The following is an 18,833-nucleotide window of genomic DNA, read 5'->3' on the forward strand; positions in this document are numbered from 1 at the left end:
AAGGACGAGCGTGGCACCCGTGAACCAGGTACCCCAAATCTCCTGAAGTGCTCCGTCAAAGGCTATGCCTAGCATTTGACCGACGCGGACATTCGGCTTGCCATACTTCGTGAACGGATGTTGCAAGATATTGTTGACAACGCCTCGATGCATCACCATCGCTCCTTTTGGAGTTCCCGTTGTGCCCGACCTAAGTATGGAAGAGCAATCAGTCTCGTATGCCCTCGACATTCTCTCTGATTCAAGCCACGTACGTAAAAATGCAATAAGCGGTGGTCTTTCCTGTGCTCGTATCAACCAATTCCATGTTGCCTGGATGCTTGAGAAGTAAGTCTTCGACCAACAGGCAGCAGATGGACTCCTGGAGGGGTGGGAGAGCGTCGATGGCCCCAGCCGTAGTCAAAGTGACTTTGGGAGATGTAGTTTCCAAGATGTACTTAATGCGATCCTTGGGATACTCGGCGCTGACAGGTGTGCAAATACCGCCGGCCTTCAGAGTAGCTAGAAGGGCGATACCCATCTCGATGGATCTGTTCACAACTATGGCGACATATACGCCATTTTGTACACCGTGGGCACGGAGATGTCGAGCAACCGCCGTGGCTTGCATGTCAAGGTCCCGGTAGGTGATCCGACGTTGCCCAAACTCGATGGCGATGTTGTCGGGATGAGTAGTGGCACTTTGTTCAAATCCCTGATGGATGCAGTCGAAGGGCACAGGTGCCGCGGGGCCTCGAACAATCATCTGGTCGTCCTTGCGGTATTCGAGTGTTGTGACTAGTTGATCCGGAGAATCGGTCACAGCTTGAAGCAACATGGCGAATTCTTGCAAAAACTCTTCCACGAACTTGGATTCAAACAATTGAGAGTCATATTGTATGGAAACAAAAGTGGCCCCTGATGTACCACCGCGGGCATCGACGTTCAGGGTGAAAGGAAAGTGAGCAGTTGACGGAACCTCGTACTCCACTGAATTTTTGCACGAGAAGAGATTGTCCGTAGCCTCGAGCCCGGTCGTAGTGTTGTAGTCGAACATGAGCTGCAAGTCGGACGTTGTGATGCCGTTGGCGGTCATGACGGTCTCAAACGGAACGTCAATGTTACGCAAAACCCCAGTGACGTTGGCCTTTGTGGTACGCAGATTGTCCATGAAGGCGTTCGTCGCGTGGAGCTGTGCACGGAGCATGACGGTGTTGATGAAACAGCCGACTGCACTGAAGCCATCGGGTATGGCGTTTCGCAGGCTGACAGGTGTAACGATACCGAAGTCATTCCATCCAGTACGTCTGACCACAGAATGCAATGTCAACGACACTTCCAATCCCTGAGCATTTTCACAAGAAATCACGACATACCTGGCAATGAGGGACTCGAAAAGTGTCAAGTACGCTGCGAAAGGGGATGCCGACGCCTTCGCACACATCTTCAGGAAGCTTTTCACCGTCGATTGTTTTAAGGTGATTGGCTTTGTCCAGACAGCGATTCCTCTGGTACCGCTGGTAACGGCAAGGGTATCATGAAGCGGCACGGCAGAGAAGTTTTTCAAGTACGTTTCCCAGAAAGTTGATTGACTGGTCCAAAGCTGGCGAGAGTTGGCTTCGAGTCGTTCCCTTTGTTTTTCCATGATTGAGATAAATTGCGGTGCCGGCTCCAGCGTTAGAGATTTTCCGGCGACCAGACCCTCGTAAACTTTGGTAACCTCGTCGAGGAACAGATTGAGTCCCCATTCATCAACAGCGATGTGATGGCAATTGAGGTAGAGTCCAGTGCCGTTTGCTAGTCGGAATACGCGGAACCTGATAGGGAGCTCTTCAGCCAAGTCGTAGATGACCATATTGTTTTGATAGCAATATGTCTTTATTTTCGACACCGCATCAGAGCTCTTCGACAAGTCGATGATCTCAAAGTCGTAAGCCAAGTCGTCCCGCACAAACTGAACTAGCTCCGTGTAACTGGCATTCAGTCGATATGTGGTCCGCATAATGCTGTGGCGATTGCATGCGATTTCCATGGCTTGCAGCAAGTATTCACAGTTCAAATGTGCATCTGTTACCCAGAGATTGTCCAAATGATAAGCGTTGTCGCCGTGAGCAACTTGACCGGCCCACATGCGCTCTTGTGTGTACGAGGCCGGATACTCAGCTCCCGCCACGATTGTGAATTCTCCTTTCGGAACCGGCGGTTTTGTCCTTGCATCGTAGGGAGCAACGCTACCAAAATCAGGCTGACACTCAGATCCGCCGTGTAACATTCTTTGCTTGATCATGGCAGTAAGAGATTTGATTGACGTCTTCTCGGAGATGTCGGCGACCACCAACTCAATAGCGAAGGCCTTTCGGACCCTCACGATGAGCCGCATGACCGCGTATGATTCGAGTCCATGTGACGACAAATCGTCTTGGGGATCAATGTCGTCCGTTTTGAGCAGCTCCGTGAGAATCTTGAACACCTCCCTCTCAAGATGGCGTTGTGTTTCCGTTAGTGCGATGACCGAGGAGGGGTGCTGTTCCGCGACAGGCTGCCGCTGATCCTGGCGTAGCTTTTGGTCGATGAGCGCCGTCAGGGACCGGACAGAAGGATTCTCTGTGATCTCTGTGCCCATCAGATCGACCTGGAAAGTCTTTCTGATTCTGTGAATAAGCCGCATAACTGCATACGATTCCAATCCGTGGGCTGTCAAATCATCATCTGCAGAGATATCGTCGGCCTTCAGAAGCTCTGAAATCAAATTGGCAACTTCAGATCCAAGGTCGCGCTTCTCTTCCTTTCGAGCGACGACTGCACCCATTTGCTCGGTGAGCAACATATCGCAGAGAGACTGCACCGTGCGACAAGACTGCAGATGCTTGACGGTGGTGTCGAGTCCATGTATTTTGCGCGCACCGAGCACGAGGCGCATCATTCCATAAGAATCGAAGCCAAGACGGGCCAAGTCGTCTGACATACGGATGTCTTCAAGGTTCAGGATCTGGCATAGAGTTTGCCTTATCCATTGACTCAGATTTATGCCATTGGTATTGGCGTCAGCTTTTGTCGATTGCGGGGTGCCTGTTTGAGGAAGGTTCATCGCAAGAACTCTTTTGCGGTCGATCTTTCCAGATAAGCTCAATGGGAAGTCCTTCATGGCAATCAGCTTCCGAGGAACCATGTACGTCGGCAAGTTCTTCTTCACGTAGGCGTGGATCGATGCCAGCTGCTGGTCCTTGGATCCATCCGTGATGGGTCCAACAGACCCTGTGACGTCGTGGAATGTGACATAGCCGATCAAACTTGGCTTATGAGTGCTGTGTAGTAGAACACATGCGTTTCGAGTCTCGTTTGATGCCTTTGCAAGCACATGCTCGATTTCACCGAGCTCCATGCGGCGACCGTTCAACTTTATTTGGTTGTCCAATCGCCCAAAGCACTCAAAGCGCCCGTCGGGAAGCTTGCGCACTAGGTCACCTAATCAGCGTGGAGAAACGAGAGCAAGGGTTATTTTGAGATTGAGATAAATATTTCATCAACGGAGTCTTACCAGTGAGGTACAGACGCTGGTTCAAGGGAGCCGGACCGTCGATAAATTTTTCCTTTGTGAGATCCTCTCTGTTAAGGTATCCCCTGGCGACATGACCTCCAGCGACAGCTAGTTGACCTTTGATACCGATGGGCACGACATTCATGCGCTCGTCCACGACAACGCAGATGCACGAGCCCACCGCTCTTCCAATGACGGTTGGGCTGGTGGATGGGCCGGTCCGATCTACGGTTGTAACAGCAGTCTCCGTGGGACCTGGAAGGGTGACGGTTCAGCGTCACCTTCTTTCATATGGCAGTACGATACGATCGAACTTACCATAGGCATTGATGAGCAATTCCGTGTTGGAGAACCATGTGTCGATGACACTTTGCGTGATGGGTTCACCAGTCGAACAAATTCGCGTGACTGAAGGAACTTCCTCCGGGGTGAGCAAGGATAAGACCGTAGGAGTGAGTGCGAGGGCGTTCACCGAAAGTTTGCGGATCACCGAAGCCAGATCCCTGTGCATTTCCTCGACGGGTGCGATACAGACGGTTCCACCTCGGTTGAGTGTGGAGAAAATGTCAATGACCGACACGTCGAAAGTGTAGCTTGAGAAGTTGAGCATGCGAGTAGATCGGCTGTGTTGAAATTCCCTCGACATCACTTCAGCGTATTTCCACGCATTCTCTTGCTCAATCATAACACCCTGGAATCAAGAGGTCATCAGCGCTTCAATTCGCATCTGCATTCGCGCATCGACCATTCTACCAACCTTCGGAGTGCCAGTTGATCCACTCGTGAACAAAATATGGCTCAGGATGTCGGATCTGATTTGCTGACCTTTAAGCGGGGCGGTGGACATAGTCGAGGTAGGGTCGAGAGCATCGAGTTCGATGACGCGATGTCCAGCACTACGGAAAGCAGCAGAGTATTTTCGAGTCGTCACGACGAAGGGGGCCTTGGCAGCGCGAACGATCGTGTCATTCCTGGTAGTCCCACCGGCTGGGTCAACCGGAGCCCAGCAGCATCCAGCTTTTGAAGCCCCGAGCATCCACCAAACCGCATCGAAGCATTTATCCAAGCAGAGAACAACTGCGGTTTCCAAAGGTAATCCTTCGGATCGCAAGAAGTGCGCAACTTGATTGGCCTAAAAGGACAGTCTGTGAGTCGGTCCATTCATGTAGAAAGTATTGCAGCGCAGGGAACAATGTACCTTTGCATTCAGCTCGGCATAAGTCAAAGTGCTTCCATCCAAATGTTCCAGCGCGATCGAGCCAGGACTTTGAAAGTACTGCTTCTCAAATAGAGTGTGCAGTGTTTCTAATCTGTTCCATGAGCTTTCGATGTTCTCTGAGCTGAGCAAAACCAACTCCTCCTCGTTGTTCACCATGCGCAGATATCCAACCGAGGTGGACGGCAAACTGGCAACGGACCGTAGGAGTTCATTGAAGTGACCGAACAAGGCATTGATGTAGGGAGAATCGTAAAGCTCAGTGTTGTAGGAAATCGAGATCTTGACTTCGTTCTCGACCCGCGATTCCACGAGGTAAACGGTTACATCATAGTGCCCGCTTTCTTGGGTACCGATGCTGATATCTTCCGCGCCGGCGAAAATGTCGCTACCATCGGCGATGTATTTGTCATTAGTCACATGGGAGAACATCACCGGGAACGCCGACAACAGTTGACGAGCTTCTTTTCCGGCGATGCTGTTCACAATGCGCTCAAAGGGCACATCAGTTTGAGCCATCTGTTCCATCACCACACGGGCGTTCCGCTGCAAGTAGTCGGTGAACGCTTGATTCGCATCCATCCTAGCGCAGATCGCAGCGGTGTTCAAGAAGCAGCCCAGAGTGTCTGTGTAAGCTGACGCCGTGCTGCGATTCGTGAGCGGGGTTAGAATGGCGAAATCCGCCGATTCGGTGTATCGGAACACAAGAACTTGAAGGAGAGAAAGCCATCCGACAAACGGCGTTGCGCCTTGAAGTTTACACAGTTTGAGGAACTCGTCCACTGCTGCGGGATCCAACAGGAATTCTTCCTTGCGGCTGACTGATTTCTTCTCCGTACCGCCGCTTGTCCAAGTAGGGAACCGAGCGGGCACAGTGTTCGCGAGGGTCGTGCTCCAGAATTGCAGTTGTTCCTGTTCAACTTCAGCGACATGATGCCTCTGCCACACCGTGAAATCGACGTACTCTAGCGACGGCGGGGAGATCTGGATGGAATCATTCTGCATGATCTTTCCGTAGGTGCTAGACAGTTCGTTGAGAAGAAGTACGCAAGTCCACTCGTCAAAGAGAATATGATGAACATTGAGGTAGACGCAATAGTCATTCGTGCCCAATTGGAAAACCTTGAATCGAACAGCAGGTGTGTCGCTCAGATCGAACAACTCAGCGTTGTCCTTTGCACAAAGCTTCTGGATCGTTGATATGGGATCATGGGAGGAAGTCAAGTCGATGGACTCGAAGCCGTACGTCATCGTAGAATGAACGACCTGTGTGAGGTTATCACCATCGAAATCGAAGGTTGTTCGGAAAAGGGCGTGTCGTTCGCAAACCAAGCACATTGCTTTTATAAGTTTTGCGGGATCCAGCGCGCGCCGGATGCGCATCAGCTCAGGAACATGGTACGTGCTGTCTTTCCGGGTTTCCTGTGCAAGCCACATCCGTTCCTGCGCGAAGGACGCAGGGAACACACCGCCTCCTTGGGGTTTCAGTACAGATTGCCTCTGAACCAAGGAGGCGGCACACGACAAGGGTGGGGTGGCTTTGTTGAGGCCTTGCAGCTCGTCGATGTAAGCCCCAAGTTGCCGGATGTTCCCATGGAAATCCAAAATGGTGACTTTCAGGTCGTTGGCGTGGAACGTACTTCGGAGCAGTCCCACCAATCTGATCATGGAAATCGAGTTCATGCCGATGGTCCGCCACGGATCGTCGATTCCAAAGTTTCCATTACCGACAAGATTCTTTACGAGAGAGAAGATTGCAGCCTCGGTGGCCGTGGTCGGTTCCGCCATCTGAGTTTTTGCGGCCTTGGTGCGCTGCACGCACACTTTTTTGAGAGACGTTTTGTCAATCTTCCCGTTCTTGTTCAATGGCATGCGTGTCATCGGCACCAGGACCGACGGGACCATATAGTGAGGTAGGGCAGCTCTGGCGAGTTGAAGCAAAGTGGATTCCACACCTTGCACAATGCTGTCAGGTTCCAAGAACTTGGATTCCTGGTGCTTCTCTCGGAACTGATGAAGATCGTAGAAGCATACAAGACTCTTGTCCTTTTCGCCTGCGAGGGTCATCACCACCGCAGCAAGATGTGTTACTTCCTCACAGCGCAGGAGAACATTTTCGATCTCGCCCAATTCGATACGCAGGCCATTGAGCTTCACTTGATCGTCCGAGCGTCCCATGATAATCAATTGACCGTCGTGCCAGAAGCGACCGAGGTCACCGCTGCGGTATATGCGGCCGAACTGCGGGTGGTCGACCCATGCCTTTGCTGTAAGGTCTGGACGGCCAAGGTAGCCACGGCCCAGTTGTGGACCCGCAAGGCAAATCTCACCGACGCATCCAATGGGAACGGGCTGCAGGTCATCGTCAAGGAGATATTGAATCACCTCCCTGAAAGGATATCCGATCAAGTGAATGTTCGTTTCATCAGCATAGTGCCGGTGAGAGTGGGTCAAGCAGCATGTTTCCGTAGGGCCTAGGGTGACACAAAATCAGCATGGGCTTTGATGCAGCAAGTCCCTAAATCAATAAGCTCACCGCAAGCGTTGCCCAGGTGTATGCGATCACCCCAGCGCTTCACAAGGTCTGCTTTCATTGGCTCTCCACCAATATCCATTGCCCGCATGCTAGGAATGCGATCTGGGTCAAGCAACTCCAGGACAGATGGTGTGGTGGCCAGGAACGTCACGTTCATCTGCGCAATGACGCCGGCCAGATCCGTTTGCAAATCTTCCTTGGGAGCCATGCAAATGGTGCCACCTGAAATTTCATACCCGGAGTCAGCCACCACTTTGAAGTCACAAGAAAATCAAGAAACTCAAAACGCACCATGTCTTAATGTAGCAAAGATGTCCATGACGCTGTCGTCAAAGGTAAACGCAGCGTAGTTCAGGCGCCGGTCCCGACTGCTATGGTTGTAGCGTTCCGAAAATCCACCACTGGCCGAGACGATCGCTCTGTGTTCTATCATCGCTCCTTTGGGCTCGCCCGTCGATCCACTCGTGTAAATGATGTAGGCAAGGTTCTTTGGCGAAAGCGATGGAACCCTAACATTCTTGACGTTGACATTCTTACTCGTAAGCAGCGAATCCACTCCGATGACATTAGCTGTTAGTTTGGACTGCAGATCAAGAACTAGCTTCGTCAAGGTCAAGACGGTAGTGCTCTTCGTTTGCGTGATAATGAAATTGATCCTATCGCTAGGAACTTCGGTGTCGAGGGGCACGTAAGCACCGCCGGCTTTGAGAACTCCCAGGACGGCCACCACCATCTCCACACATTTGGGAAGACAGATGGGGATAACGTGCTCGGGGCCCACTCCGATGCTCCTCAAATAGTTCGCAACGAGGTTACTTCGCCGATTCAGTTCGGCGTAGGTAAGTGTCGTGCCGTTCAAGAATTCGACGGCAATTTTGTTCGGGGCTTTCTCGACTTGTTGCTCGACGAGATGATGAATGCATACATTGGTGTCGACTTCCACAATTCGGCGGCCCCATTGATTGACCTGGAACGCTAATTCCTCCGGACTACTGAGGGCAAGTTTTCGCAAAGGAAGACTGGTCGACTTGACCAGATTTTTCAGCGTGTAATGGACGTGATCCATGATCCACTTCAATTCCCCTTCAGCGATGATTTCGATATCGAAGTCGACTTCGGCCTCCCATCCCTGAGAAGACTTCTTCACTTCCAAGCACAATGCAACGTCCATGTCCATCTCGGCTTTGAGGAGCTTCAACCCGAAAGGGGCGGTGTCCTCCGCTTCATTCCTCGCGTCTTGAATGACGAGCATGGTAGTGAATAGAGAGCTCATGCTTGAGAGTTGAGGGGCGCATTTGAGCACCTCCGTCAAGCTGCAACTCTCAAATGCCATCATTTCGATATATTGTTTCTGCAAGGCGTGCAACAACGACTTGACATCCATCTCCTTGTCCAGCTTGATACGGACCGGAACGCAGGTGACGCATGGCCCGTTCATATTCTCAATGCCGTCCACCGGAGCACTGCGGCCAGAGCTGATGCAAGCAAAGGACACGTCGTAGGTGTTGGAGTGGGCGCCGAGAACCAGGGCCCAAGCGGCTCTGAAGAGAGTCGAGACCGTCACGCCAAGTTGCCTTGCATGCTGTTCGACGTCCACCTCGATAGGAACTGTGAGTTTTCCGGTGCTCTGAGGCTTGTAGCCCGGAGAAGGTAATCGCGGGAAGGTCATGCCCTGGAAATCTTCAAGTTCACGATTCCAGAAGGCGCGGGATTCGGCCTGATCCTGGGTGGAAAGATGCTGAAGGAAGTCGCGGAACGGCGGACGGCGAGTCAATGCACCGCCAGTCGAGACAAGGCGCAAGTCCTCCATTGTCATTTTCATAGACCATCCGTCATAGAGAGCATGATGAATCGTCCAGATGAATCGCAAGCTCCCTGCTGGACCGTGCACAAGTGCGAATCGTACGAACGATGAGCCTTGAATGACTCCCTTCGCCAGATCGGCACTCAGGATGCCCTCCAGCTCCTCCATGTCTGTGATATGATGATCCTGCCAGGTGGCGATGTCATCGCGCATGACGACTTGCAAGCACTGAATGTCGTTTTCAGTGATTTCAGGTAGAACGAACGTCGTCCTCAGGATCGGAGTGGCAAGAATTACCTGACGCCACGCCTGCTTGAAAGCGCTGACGTCTGGTTTGCTGGTGAACTCGTATACAGCTTGACAGAGGTAGGAGCTATCCATGTTCAAAGAAGCAGCGACCAGACTCTGCTGCATTGGGCTAGCCGGGTAAATATCTTCGATGGCCTCGAGGTTGATTCCTAACTCGGGCAGATCTTTGGAGCTGACGCGAATGAGATGAGGGAAGCTCAACATGGCGAAAGGGGCAGCCGTGACTTTCATCCGTTCTTTCTCAACGATCGCCTGAGAAGCGGAATGTGATGCAGGGGATTCATCAGGGAAAAGCTTTGCGAGTCCGGCAATCGTTGGATTTTCCAAGGCCTAAAATCACTGAGTTAGAACCTGCGCCGAGCATACAAAACAGAGCGCCCGACCTGCACCGATTCTCGCTTTACCTGTGACGCAGAGATGGGAAACCCTTTCGCTCGGGCATTGTTGACAAGTTTGATGAGGGCAAGGGAATCGCCGCCCAAGGCAAACAACGAATCATTGATGCCGATATCAGACGGACTGAGACCCAGAAGAGAGCTCCACATCGCTTGCATATCCTTCTCGAATTGTGTCACAGGCTGAAGCTTCGCGCTTATTGCATCGCGAGTAAGCTCATTGTTGGCCTTTAAGTCCAGCTTGGAAAACACTACATCCAGAGCGCGGCGATCTAACTTGAAATTAGGGCCCAAGGGAATGGCTATGAAAAGAAAAGGGGTTCAGCATTGGACGTTGAATTCGACATTTTCCGATACATTTGCCAATAGGGGACTTACCATCAAGAGGAACCCAATGTTGGGGTACCATGTACGACACCAACTTCGCGCGCATAACAGTCTCAAGGGTTTTGATCACATCCCGAAGCGAGGACGCGCCATCCCTCCGCACGATAAAGGCCACGAGAACGTGTGATCCGTTGTGCTTGACGGCATGGGTGACCGCCGCTTCGAAGACGTTAGCCTCCATGATGACAGTATCGATCGCTTCAAGGTTGATGCGCAACCCGTTGATCTTCGTCTCATTGCCTCTGCGTCCCACGATCTTGAGGGTTCCGTCCGGCTCGTATATGGCCATGTCGCCAGTTCGGTACAGACGCCCGCCTTGCTTGTAGGGGTTTGGGAGGAAGGCACTTTTCTCGCGTGCTGTTTCGTTGATGTAACTGCGGCACACTTGGAATCCGTCGATATAGACTTCGCCGGGAACGCCGATGGGCACCATGCTGAGGTCGCCATGCAAGAGGTAGGTGGCAACATCGCCGATGGGAAGACCCACGTTGGCGTTTTCGTCTCCTGATTCCACGACCCTCATGTGTGTATGGATGGTCGCCTCTATGAAGTGGGTGAGTATGAGCATCCGCTAGTGTCAGGCTGTAGCACACAAAAGCCATCAACTCACCGGTCGGTCCATAAGCGTCAATCAGGCGCACACGGTGAGCCCAACGCTTTATAAGAGCTTCCGACATCATTTCTCCGGCGGTGACCAGCTGCTTCAATTCGGGAACGTTGTCGGGGTTCAAGGTCTCGGCCATGGAAGGGACCATCTCAACGTGATCGATCCGGGCCTCGTTCAAAACAGTGGAGATATCGCTCATAATGTCGTCCTCCGATGCCATGACGACCGTTCCGCCGGACGTCAAAGGAAGGAAGATGTCGGCCACAGAGAGGTCAAAATTGATTGGCGAAACGTTGAGAACACGGCTCCTGTGACCAATATTCCACAATCCATGTGCCCGCAGAGAATTGACGACATTGACATGCTCCAGGAGCACCCCTTTGGGTTTCCCGGTGCTCCCCGAAGTAAATAAAATGTACGCCAAGTTTCGATCCGACAGGTTGCGGACCGCAGGACCCTTTGCTGACGGGTACACCATCAGATCAGCTTCCAGGGCGTCGATGAGTACACATGGAACGGCGCTCTGGGCGGTCGCTCCTGAAAAGTGCGATGCGAGGTTCCTTGTAGTCACCACCCATTTAGCTTGAGAAGTTGCGATGACTGCCTGATTGCGTTCTACCGACGACGTCTTGTCGCTGAGAGGCAAATATGCGCCTCCGGCAATTAAGATCGCCAGCGCGGCAACCAGCATGTCGAGGGAGCGGGGTATGCATATGCCGACGGCCATTTCAGGACGGACGCCGAGTGAATGTAAATGATGAGCCAATCGATTCGCCCGCGCCATCAATTGACCGTACGTGAGCTTGTCTCCACGGAAGAACTCGGCCGCGATCTTGTCCGGGCGGAGGGACGCTTGTCGTTGAACCAGTTCGTGAAGTAAGACGCCACGGGTGGGCGGGTGGCGACCCTGGGCAAAAGAGTGCAGAATTTTGAGCTCGTGGGTGCTCATCGCGGGAATGGTCTCTACAGTCCGGTGTGGATGCTGGATCATGTAAGCCATCGCTTCAGCGACGTGCCGGGAGAGGAGGTCGATTTCAAAATGAGAAATGATGGATTCATCGAAGCGGAAGGTCATCTCCATGCTGTTGGAGGTGAGCGACACTTCGACTCCAAACGGAAGGTCCTCTCGCATAGCGATGGTCTCCAACGCAATGTTGATGCCAGGACCATCATGGTGATCTTTCGAGTGGTTTCCGACATTCTACAGAAAGGGAAATGGTCATTTACATAACTAGCAGAGGCCTATACCGCAGATGAACGAACCTGTAACGCAATCATGAAGTCAAACAACTTGTCCATCTTTGCCGCTGAACTGACAACGGACTTCGGGGTCGATTCGTACTCCATCATGGTCGAGTTGTTGTTGCCCAAAATCCGCAAGTGATCCAAAATAGTAGTGCCATCGACGATCTTGGTCCTGAACGGTAAGACGTTGAGGCACGGCCCGCAGATGCGCTCGATGCCGTCCAGAGGCGCTGTACGTCCAGAGAACACGGCTCCAAAGACAATGTCCTTGGATTCGACCCGTGCGCTGACGGCCGAGCCAAAGGCTGCGTAGACCAACGCTGACGCGAGGATGCCATGTTTGGAAGTGAAGACCCCCAATTCGAGGGACACCTTGTTTTCAGACACGCTGGTATTGTGAGAGGCGAGTTTACCTGATCCCGATGATCTGAGTGATCAGAGATTGTAGTGTCAGTACCGGGCGCATCTTGCACAATATTTTTTCAATGTACACAGCTAGATGCAAACCTTGGGTAGTTGGTGCGTTCCATGCCCCCCAGATAGTCATCCCAAAAGGCCTGCGAAAGCGACCAATCCGCATCCATCGTGAACCTCGTAAAGTGCGCAAACGAAGTGTAAGGCTCGATTGCGCGGCCATTGTATCGCTGGCGAAGATCCTCCACTATCATCTCCAACGACCACTGATCCATGATAGCGTGCTGCATCGACACCATCAGCGACGTCTGCTGCCCAGGTTTCTCGATGAGAGCTGCGCGGACGAAAGGCTCGCCCGGTCGAAATCCCCGTGCCATGTCCGAGTCCAGGTATTCTTCGACCACCGTGTCAAAGTCTTGGCGTGCATCGCAACGGATGCGTTTGCACTCCGACCGATCCGTGTGCAACACGATCTGAAGGAGATCGGTCCCGCGGACCGTCTCCGTTGTGTAGCAAAAGGTGCTGCGAAGCATGTCGTTGGCTTCGATGAGATCCCTCCACGCCCTTTCGAGGCGGGCTGGGTCAACATCCCCGGAGATTTTGAGCGCGCTTTGCCATGCGTAGTGAGTAGGTTCGAGTACACTTGCACCAATCAGAGCAGTTTGCATTGGGGTGCTCGGCACTGCATCCTGTGCACAGTAGAAGAAAGATGGGGACGATGGTCTATGTAGCGCATGTCATCAGATTGATATGTCGAACCCGACGTACCTTGATCTCATCCACCCGGACACTGCAGGCCGCAGCGCACTCCTCAAGGATCTTTGGTCGTGCGCCTGGCGCCATACACAACAAGTCGAACGGAGCGATGACCGTCTCATCATCGTAACCGCTATCGAAAGTTCCGCTCCTAGACAGCGTCGGAGATGCCAGGGGTTCGGTCTTCACCTCGGGTGTCGACACCACCGAAAGCGGAACCTGTTGTACTGCCACCGAGATGGTTCTGAAGGGTTGGCCACATGTGTTGCTGGAAGCAGCATCGACCAGCATGTTCCCGTATTTCACCCACTTCTGAGCAAAAGCATCGACGGTGGCCTCGGTAAAGTCTTCCGAGCTGTACAAGAAGCGAGTCTCCAAGGTTCCTGCATGCTGGATGGTCTCGATGCTGAATCGATAGCGGAGCATCTCTGTTTCATCGTAATCGTCCTCTCCGTTGGGGTACTCCTCGTGCGCCAGATCGAACAGCCCATCCTTATCTTCAAGCTGATTGAACGTTCCATAATAGTTGTAGATGATCTCGGACGTCGGGTGTGACGCCACGAAGGCTTTCGACGATGGCTTGTCGGAGAGGTATCGCAGGACGCCGTAGGGCAAGCCTTTGAGAGGAAGGTCTCTGATTGTCCGCGCCACCTCTTTCACGTACGAGCTGTAGCCCTCCTGGTGGGTGGGCGAGCTCGCTGGGAAGCTGACTGGGAACGTGGTGGTGAACCATCCCAAAGTTCGCGAAACATCCAAATCCTCGTCCCACGCTTCGCGCCCGTGGCCTTCGAGATCGACGGAGAACGAGTTGCGGCCGAACTGCTCTCCATACGCCAGAGCAAGCGCTGCGACCAGGAGTTCCAAGGTGCTGCAATTGTAGAAGGGGAGGGCATGCGCGAACAATCGTTCCACCGTCGCGGTGGACAATTGGACCGTGTGTCGACGCATGGTGTTCGCCCGGTACAGTTGGCCCGGACAACTTTTGCCAGGAAAGTCCGTCCGGATCAATGGTTGGGCAGGGATCGTGTTCCGCCACAGCGACACCAGATCGTTCGATCGACTGTATTCGACCTGTTTACGAGCCCATGTTTGGAACGACGTGGTCTTGGCAGGTAAAGCTTCGACGCCCGTGTACACGGTCTGGAAGTCTTCGAGCAAGATTCGCCATGACACGAGATCCATGACCAGGTGGTGGATGGTGATCGCAAGTCGCTGTGTGCCATCGTCCATTTCAAACAGGCCCGCGGCGACCGTTGGCCCAGCGCTCAGATCCAACGACCGCTGAAGAACATTCAGCTTGTCCAGCATTTCGGTCTTGTCGGACGCGGTGAGATGCGCGGTGATGACGGATGGGTGTCCGTCGGCGGTCAAGATGCGCTGTTCAACCGCGCGACCGCCCGATGGCGATAGCGTGAAGCGTGCTCGGAGCATGTCGTGATGGGCGACGAGTGCGTTCATCGTTTTCGTGACCTTCGACACGATGAGGCGTTGGTTGGGGATGAGAAGGAACGTTTGATTGTAGTGATTTGGATTCATCGCTTTCCATTCCAAGAACCAATGCTGGATCGGCGTGAGCTCAACAGGTCCGCTAACGATATCGCTCTCCTGTAGCGCCGGCTGTGCAAGTGGGGTTGCTGACGCCGTTCCCTGAGTTGGCGTGGACTTTGACGTCGACGTGCGGGCATTGGTTTTGGCCGCCAGGTTTTTCAAAACAGGGTTGTTGAAAACGACGGTGGGGGACAACCGGATTCCATGCATTTTCCGCAACCGTGAGGAGACCAGAATCGCGGAGATCGAATCTCCGCCGATAGCAAGGAATGACGTGTCAGGCGTGATCGACTCGACGGGGACCTTCAGCACCGCTGCCCAAATGGAAGCGATGGTGGATTCCGCTTGAGCACCGTTGACGGCAGTGGGGAGCGATGTAGGCTGGGGAGCGGGCGTGGTGTGGACTGTTGCGGGGCGAGAGCTGGTGGTAGGTTCGGGACGGTGGCTCATCGCAGGCTTGGGCGTCGGGCCGACGGGTGCAGTATTGAGCGTGGTCAACGCAGGTGCGGGCGGCGAAGAGTTGGTGACAACTATCGTCGTGGATTGCACAGCTTTTGCGCTTGGGACCGCTCCTGGGCTCGCCAACAATTCAGACAACTTCCGTCGATCCGCTTTTCGGTTCACTGTCATGGGCAAAGCTTCCAAGGCCATGATTTTGGTGGGCACCATGTAGTATGGCAACAGCTAGATTAATATAGCATTCCCGTATCAGCGAAGTAACAAATGGTATGTTAAGTAAACATGTTCAGCTCTCCGCCTTTACCTTCTTCATCCCGTCGCAAAGTTCCTCCACATCCAAATGACCAGGGGTCACGAATCCCACCAGCTGCTTAGCCTCATACAAGACAACGACATTGACGACACCGGGCAAACCGCCCAGGACTGTCTCGATCTCCCCCAACTCGACCCGGAACCCGTTGAGCTTGATCTGATGGTCGGCCCGTCCGACGACCTCCAATTCGCCGTCGTGGGTGAACCGACCGACATCGCCCGTGTTGTACATGCGGCTCCCGTCCTTTGCAAAAGGGTCCAGGCGGAACTTTTGGCTGGTCAGGTCCGGAAGGTTGCGGTAACCGTTGCCGACGCCGATGCCACCGATCCAGACGAGACCCGGAACTATGGCGGGCGAAGGCGATGCAGCGATAAAGGGGTGGAAAGTAGGACGAGGGGGGCTCAGATATACATATCCGTCATCGGAGCATAGGTGTGACATATTTCAACTAACCTCCCAGTGGAACAGGCCGCAAGTGGTCATCCAAGATATAGCAGGTGTCTCCAGGAATGACGCGCCCGACGGTGATGCGCTCACCGGGGCGATTGACACCCATATGCGTAGCGTGCGTCTCTGCCGGTCCATACCCGTTCAACATCAGCACGCGATCCCCCCACCGGCTTACCAGCCCCGCGTTGGACGCCTCTCCCGACGTGATAATCTTGGTGATGTTGGGGTACTGATCCGGGTCGACGACGGACAAAGCCGAGGGGGTGATGAGGAGGGTGTTGATGCGATGTAAGGCTTCTTCCCAGTCCTCGCCCAGGTCGTCGGGTCGCACGACGAGGGTTCCGCCGCGACAGTGCGTGGCCAGGATCTCCCAACCGAGGTTGTCGAAGCCGATGGAACTCATTTGCATCTGACGCGTGGCGGGACCGTTGCCGAACCCGCCGTCGGTGTGGAGGACCAGGTGGTACATAACCCGGTGTGGGATCTCGACACCCTACGGGGAGTTCCGAGACGTAGCAAGGGTGTCAGAAGAAATCGGGCCAATGAGATGACGATTTTTGTTTTTCCATACCTTCGGTTTTCCGGTCGTTCCGGACGTGTACACGACATACAACAGATCCGCACTTGTGTTTCGCATGATCGGGTTCTCGGACGGCGCGAGGTTGTTACCCTCGTGGGTAAAGTCACGCACTTTCAAGATGGGGATGGATCTCATCTCCGGGGGAATGGCGGCGGCGATCCTGGCGTCGTCGACGAGCGTCGTCACCAGAGCGACGCAATCGGCGTCCCGCATCATGTATTGGAGCCGATCGCCCGGGAAACTCGAGTCCATGGGCACATATGCCGCCGACGACTACAAGAAAAAGGAGTGGCAATAGAGTTGAAACATGCAAAGCTGAAAGCTCTCCCAATCCCCACTCCCCTCGCGAAACATACCTTGACGATACCCCAAAAAGCAACGACCAGCTCGACGCCCCTGTCGACCAGCATTCCGACCGACTGACCGGGGCCGACACCCAGCTGACGAAGCGCGTGGGCGATGCGGTTGGCGTGGGCATTGAGCTCTCCGTAAGTGATAGCTGTGTCATAGTGTTCCGCAGCGACTTTGTCGAAAAACTGCTCGGCCTAGAAAAAACGGTGTGAGAAAAACCATCCCCGTTCAGGGAAACCCAAAAATGGGCAAAAGGAAACGCGTGAGACGCGCGCGCCGCCGCAGCTCCAGCTCAACTCACCTTCTTCTCGAACGGGATCTGCACACACCACCTGCCGCGCGGCAGCAGCTCGTTTTCAAAGACCTCTGGTTCATTGTCATTGAAGTCGCGCAAAATCATGCGACTCTCCTGTCGGGTGAGGATATTGACGTTGGCGACAACGGGGTCGCTTCCATCCGTTGGAAGCATTCCTGTCAAAGCCTGCAAAAGGTGTCCAGCGAGCGCCTTCATGGAAACGTCGTCGTATACAGCGGGAGAATAAATTATTTCGGCGGGAATAACCGGCAGGGCAGCGGCGGCGGCGGGTGTGGCGGCGACCGCGGGTTTTCCGAAGCGAACGATGATGGAAAGGCCAGCGTTGTCCAGGTGAGTGGCAACGGCGTCGCGGGAGGTCCAAAAGCCTACGGCGACGCGGAAGAGAGCGTCGGAGGCGCTGATGCCGGCGGCGGCTCGGATGTCCTCTAGAGACGCGCTGGAGGCCTTGCTGGCGGCCATAGCGTCGTCAAGGGCGCGGAAGAGGGTGCTGACGCGGCCCGCGGGTGTTTCCATCAACTGGATGCGGACGGGACGCGGAGCAAAGGGTTGCGCGGCGGCGGTGGTGGCGCTAATAGTGTTTGCAATGATGTCGGCGCCGAAAACCACGTCGGGGGCGTTCAGGTAGCGGGATTGAACGATGGCCCAGGCGGAATAGACTACGGCCTCCAGGGTGCAATTGTGCTGATTTGCGAAATGGACGGCGCGCATCGCAAGCTCCGCCGGCATCTCGAAGGGGACTGAAGCAGCAGCAGCAGCGGCAGCGGCAGCTTCGGTCTGGCCGTGGGCTGCAGGAGCAGGAGCAGGGGCGGGTAAAGGCAGGGCCGCTGGGGCAGGCATGCCATCGAAGTTGCGAAGGTAGGCATCGGATTGAGGCGCCACTTCTTCGCGGTTCACGTCCAAGAACGATTTCCAATAGGACAACATGTTTGTCGAGAAGATTGTGGTAGTGGCGAGATGAAATCTGTACTTGGCGTTGACCGATCGATGCTCGTTCCTAGTGTGGGTACGGAGCAGGCAGGAGGAGCACTTGGAAAAGGACGTAGTCTACCTATGAAGTACTGAAGAGGAGGGGTTCGGTCTGTCATGAGGTGCCCATTCATTATATCTGGTTTGTCCGTTGCGTATGGGAGGACTCTCCTCGCTCAGAGACAAGCTACCAAAGGCCAAGAGCATGCTGGCAGGCGACTTCTGCGTGTTGGGGCAGGAGGAAGGACATTTTACGATGGTGGATTTTTTGGAGCAAATCATTCCGTAACTTTGTATACGTTAGGCTCTTTAACATTGAACCGCACGGCGGCGGCGATCCGCACTTGCAGGGATACTGTATATACTGCGAAGGCACATTTAAGAGGCCGCTCGATCCGTCCCGACTCCCAAGACTCCCAAGAGGGTGTGCGAAGAAGCTCCCGAAGTGCGGCTGGCTTTCGGACGATCGCATCTGCGCAACATCAAATAAGAAAATAATGCCGCATGAGCCGAATTAATTTTCGAAGGCTTTGCAAAAGCCGCGCTCTGATGCGAGAACCTTCCGAGAAAGTGAAAGTCGCCGCGGCGGGTGGACGGAGTGGGGCTTTCGTGGCTTTTCGTGGGGGATGCGGCGGGCGAGGGTTTCACGTGACCTCACATGACC

The 18,833-nt window shown here is 53.9% G+C and overlaps 2 protein-coding genes across 2 annotated transcripts; one reads left to right on the top strand and one right to left on the bottom strand.

Annotated features, from left to right (window-relative positions):
- Nucleotides 1–117: 117 nt before the first annotated feature.
- On the bottom strand, nt 118–18,241 carry EV422DRAFT_56725 (uncharacterized protein). Its single transcript, XM_053072521.1, has 20 exons — nt 17,189–18,241; nt 16,893–17,081; nt 16,528–16,809; nt 15,960–16,449; nt 15,498–15,850; nt 15,302–15,418; nt 13,199–15,190; nt 12,524–13,119; nt 12,035–12,443; nt 10,775–11,972; nt 10,156–10,707; nt 9,787–10,079; nt 7,561–9,712; nt 7,270–7,491; nt 4,716–7,207; nt 4,275–4,649; nt 3,836–4,208; nt 3,518–3,772; nt 1,356–3,444; nt 118–1,286 (listed from the first exon to the last, which is right to left on the bottom strand). Exons 1-20 carry the CDS (start codon nt 18,125–18,127, stop codon nt 242–244), a joined length of 16,413 nt encoding a protein of 5,470 aa, XP_052925810.1. The 5' UTR covers nt 18,128–18,241; the 3' UTR covers nt 118–241.
- Nucleotides 18,177–18,827, top strand: EV422DRAFT_56730 (uncharacterized protein). The gene has a single exon (XM_053072525.1). It carries the CDS (start codon nt 18,287–18,289, stop codon nt 18,665–18,667), a length of 381 nt encoding a protein of 126 aa, XP_052925811.1. The 5' UTR covers nt 18,177–18,286; the 3' UTR covers nt 18,668–18,827.
- Nucleotides 18,828–18,833: the final 6 nt, after the last annotated feature.

Source organism: Fimicolochytrium jonesii, assembly GCF_025526975.1.
Source record: "Fimicolochytrium jonesii strain JEL569 chromosome Unknown EV422scaffold_11, whole genome shotgun sequence".
In the NCBI taxonomy this organism is placed as follows: domain Eukaryota; kingdom Fungi; phylum Chytridiomycota; class Chytridiomycetes; order Spizellomycetales; family Powellomycetaceae; genus Fimicolochytrium; species Fimicolochytrium jonesii.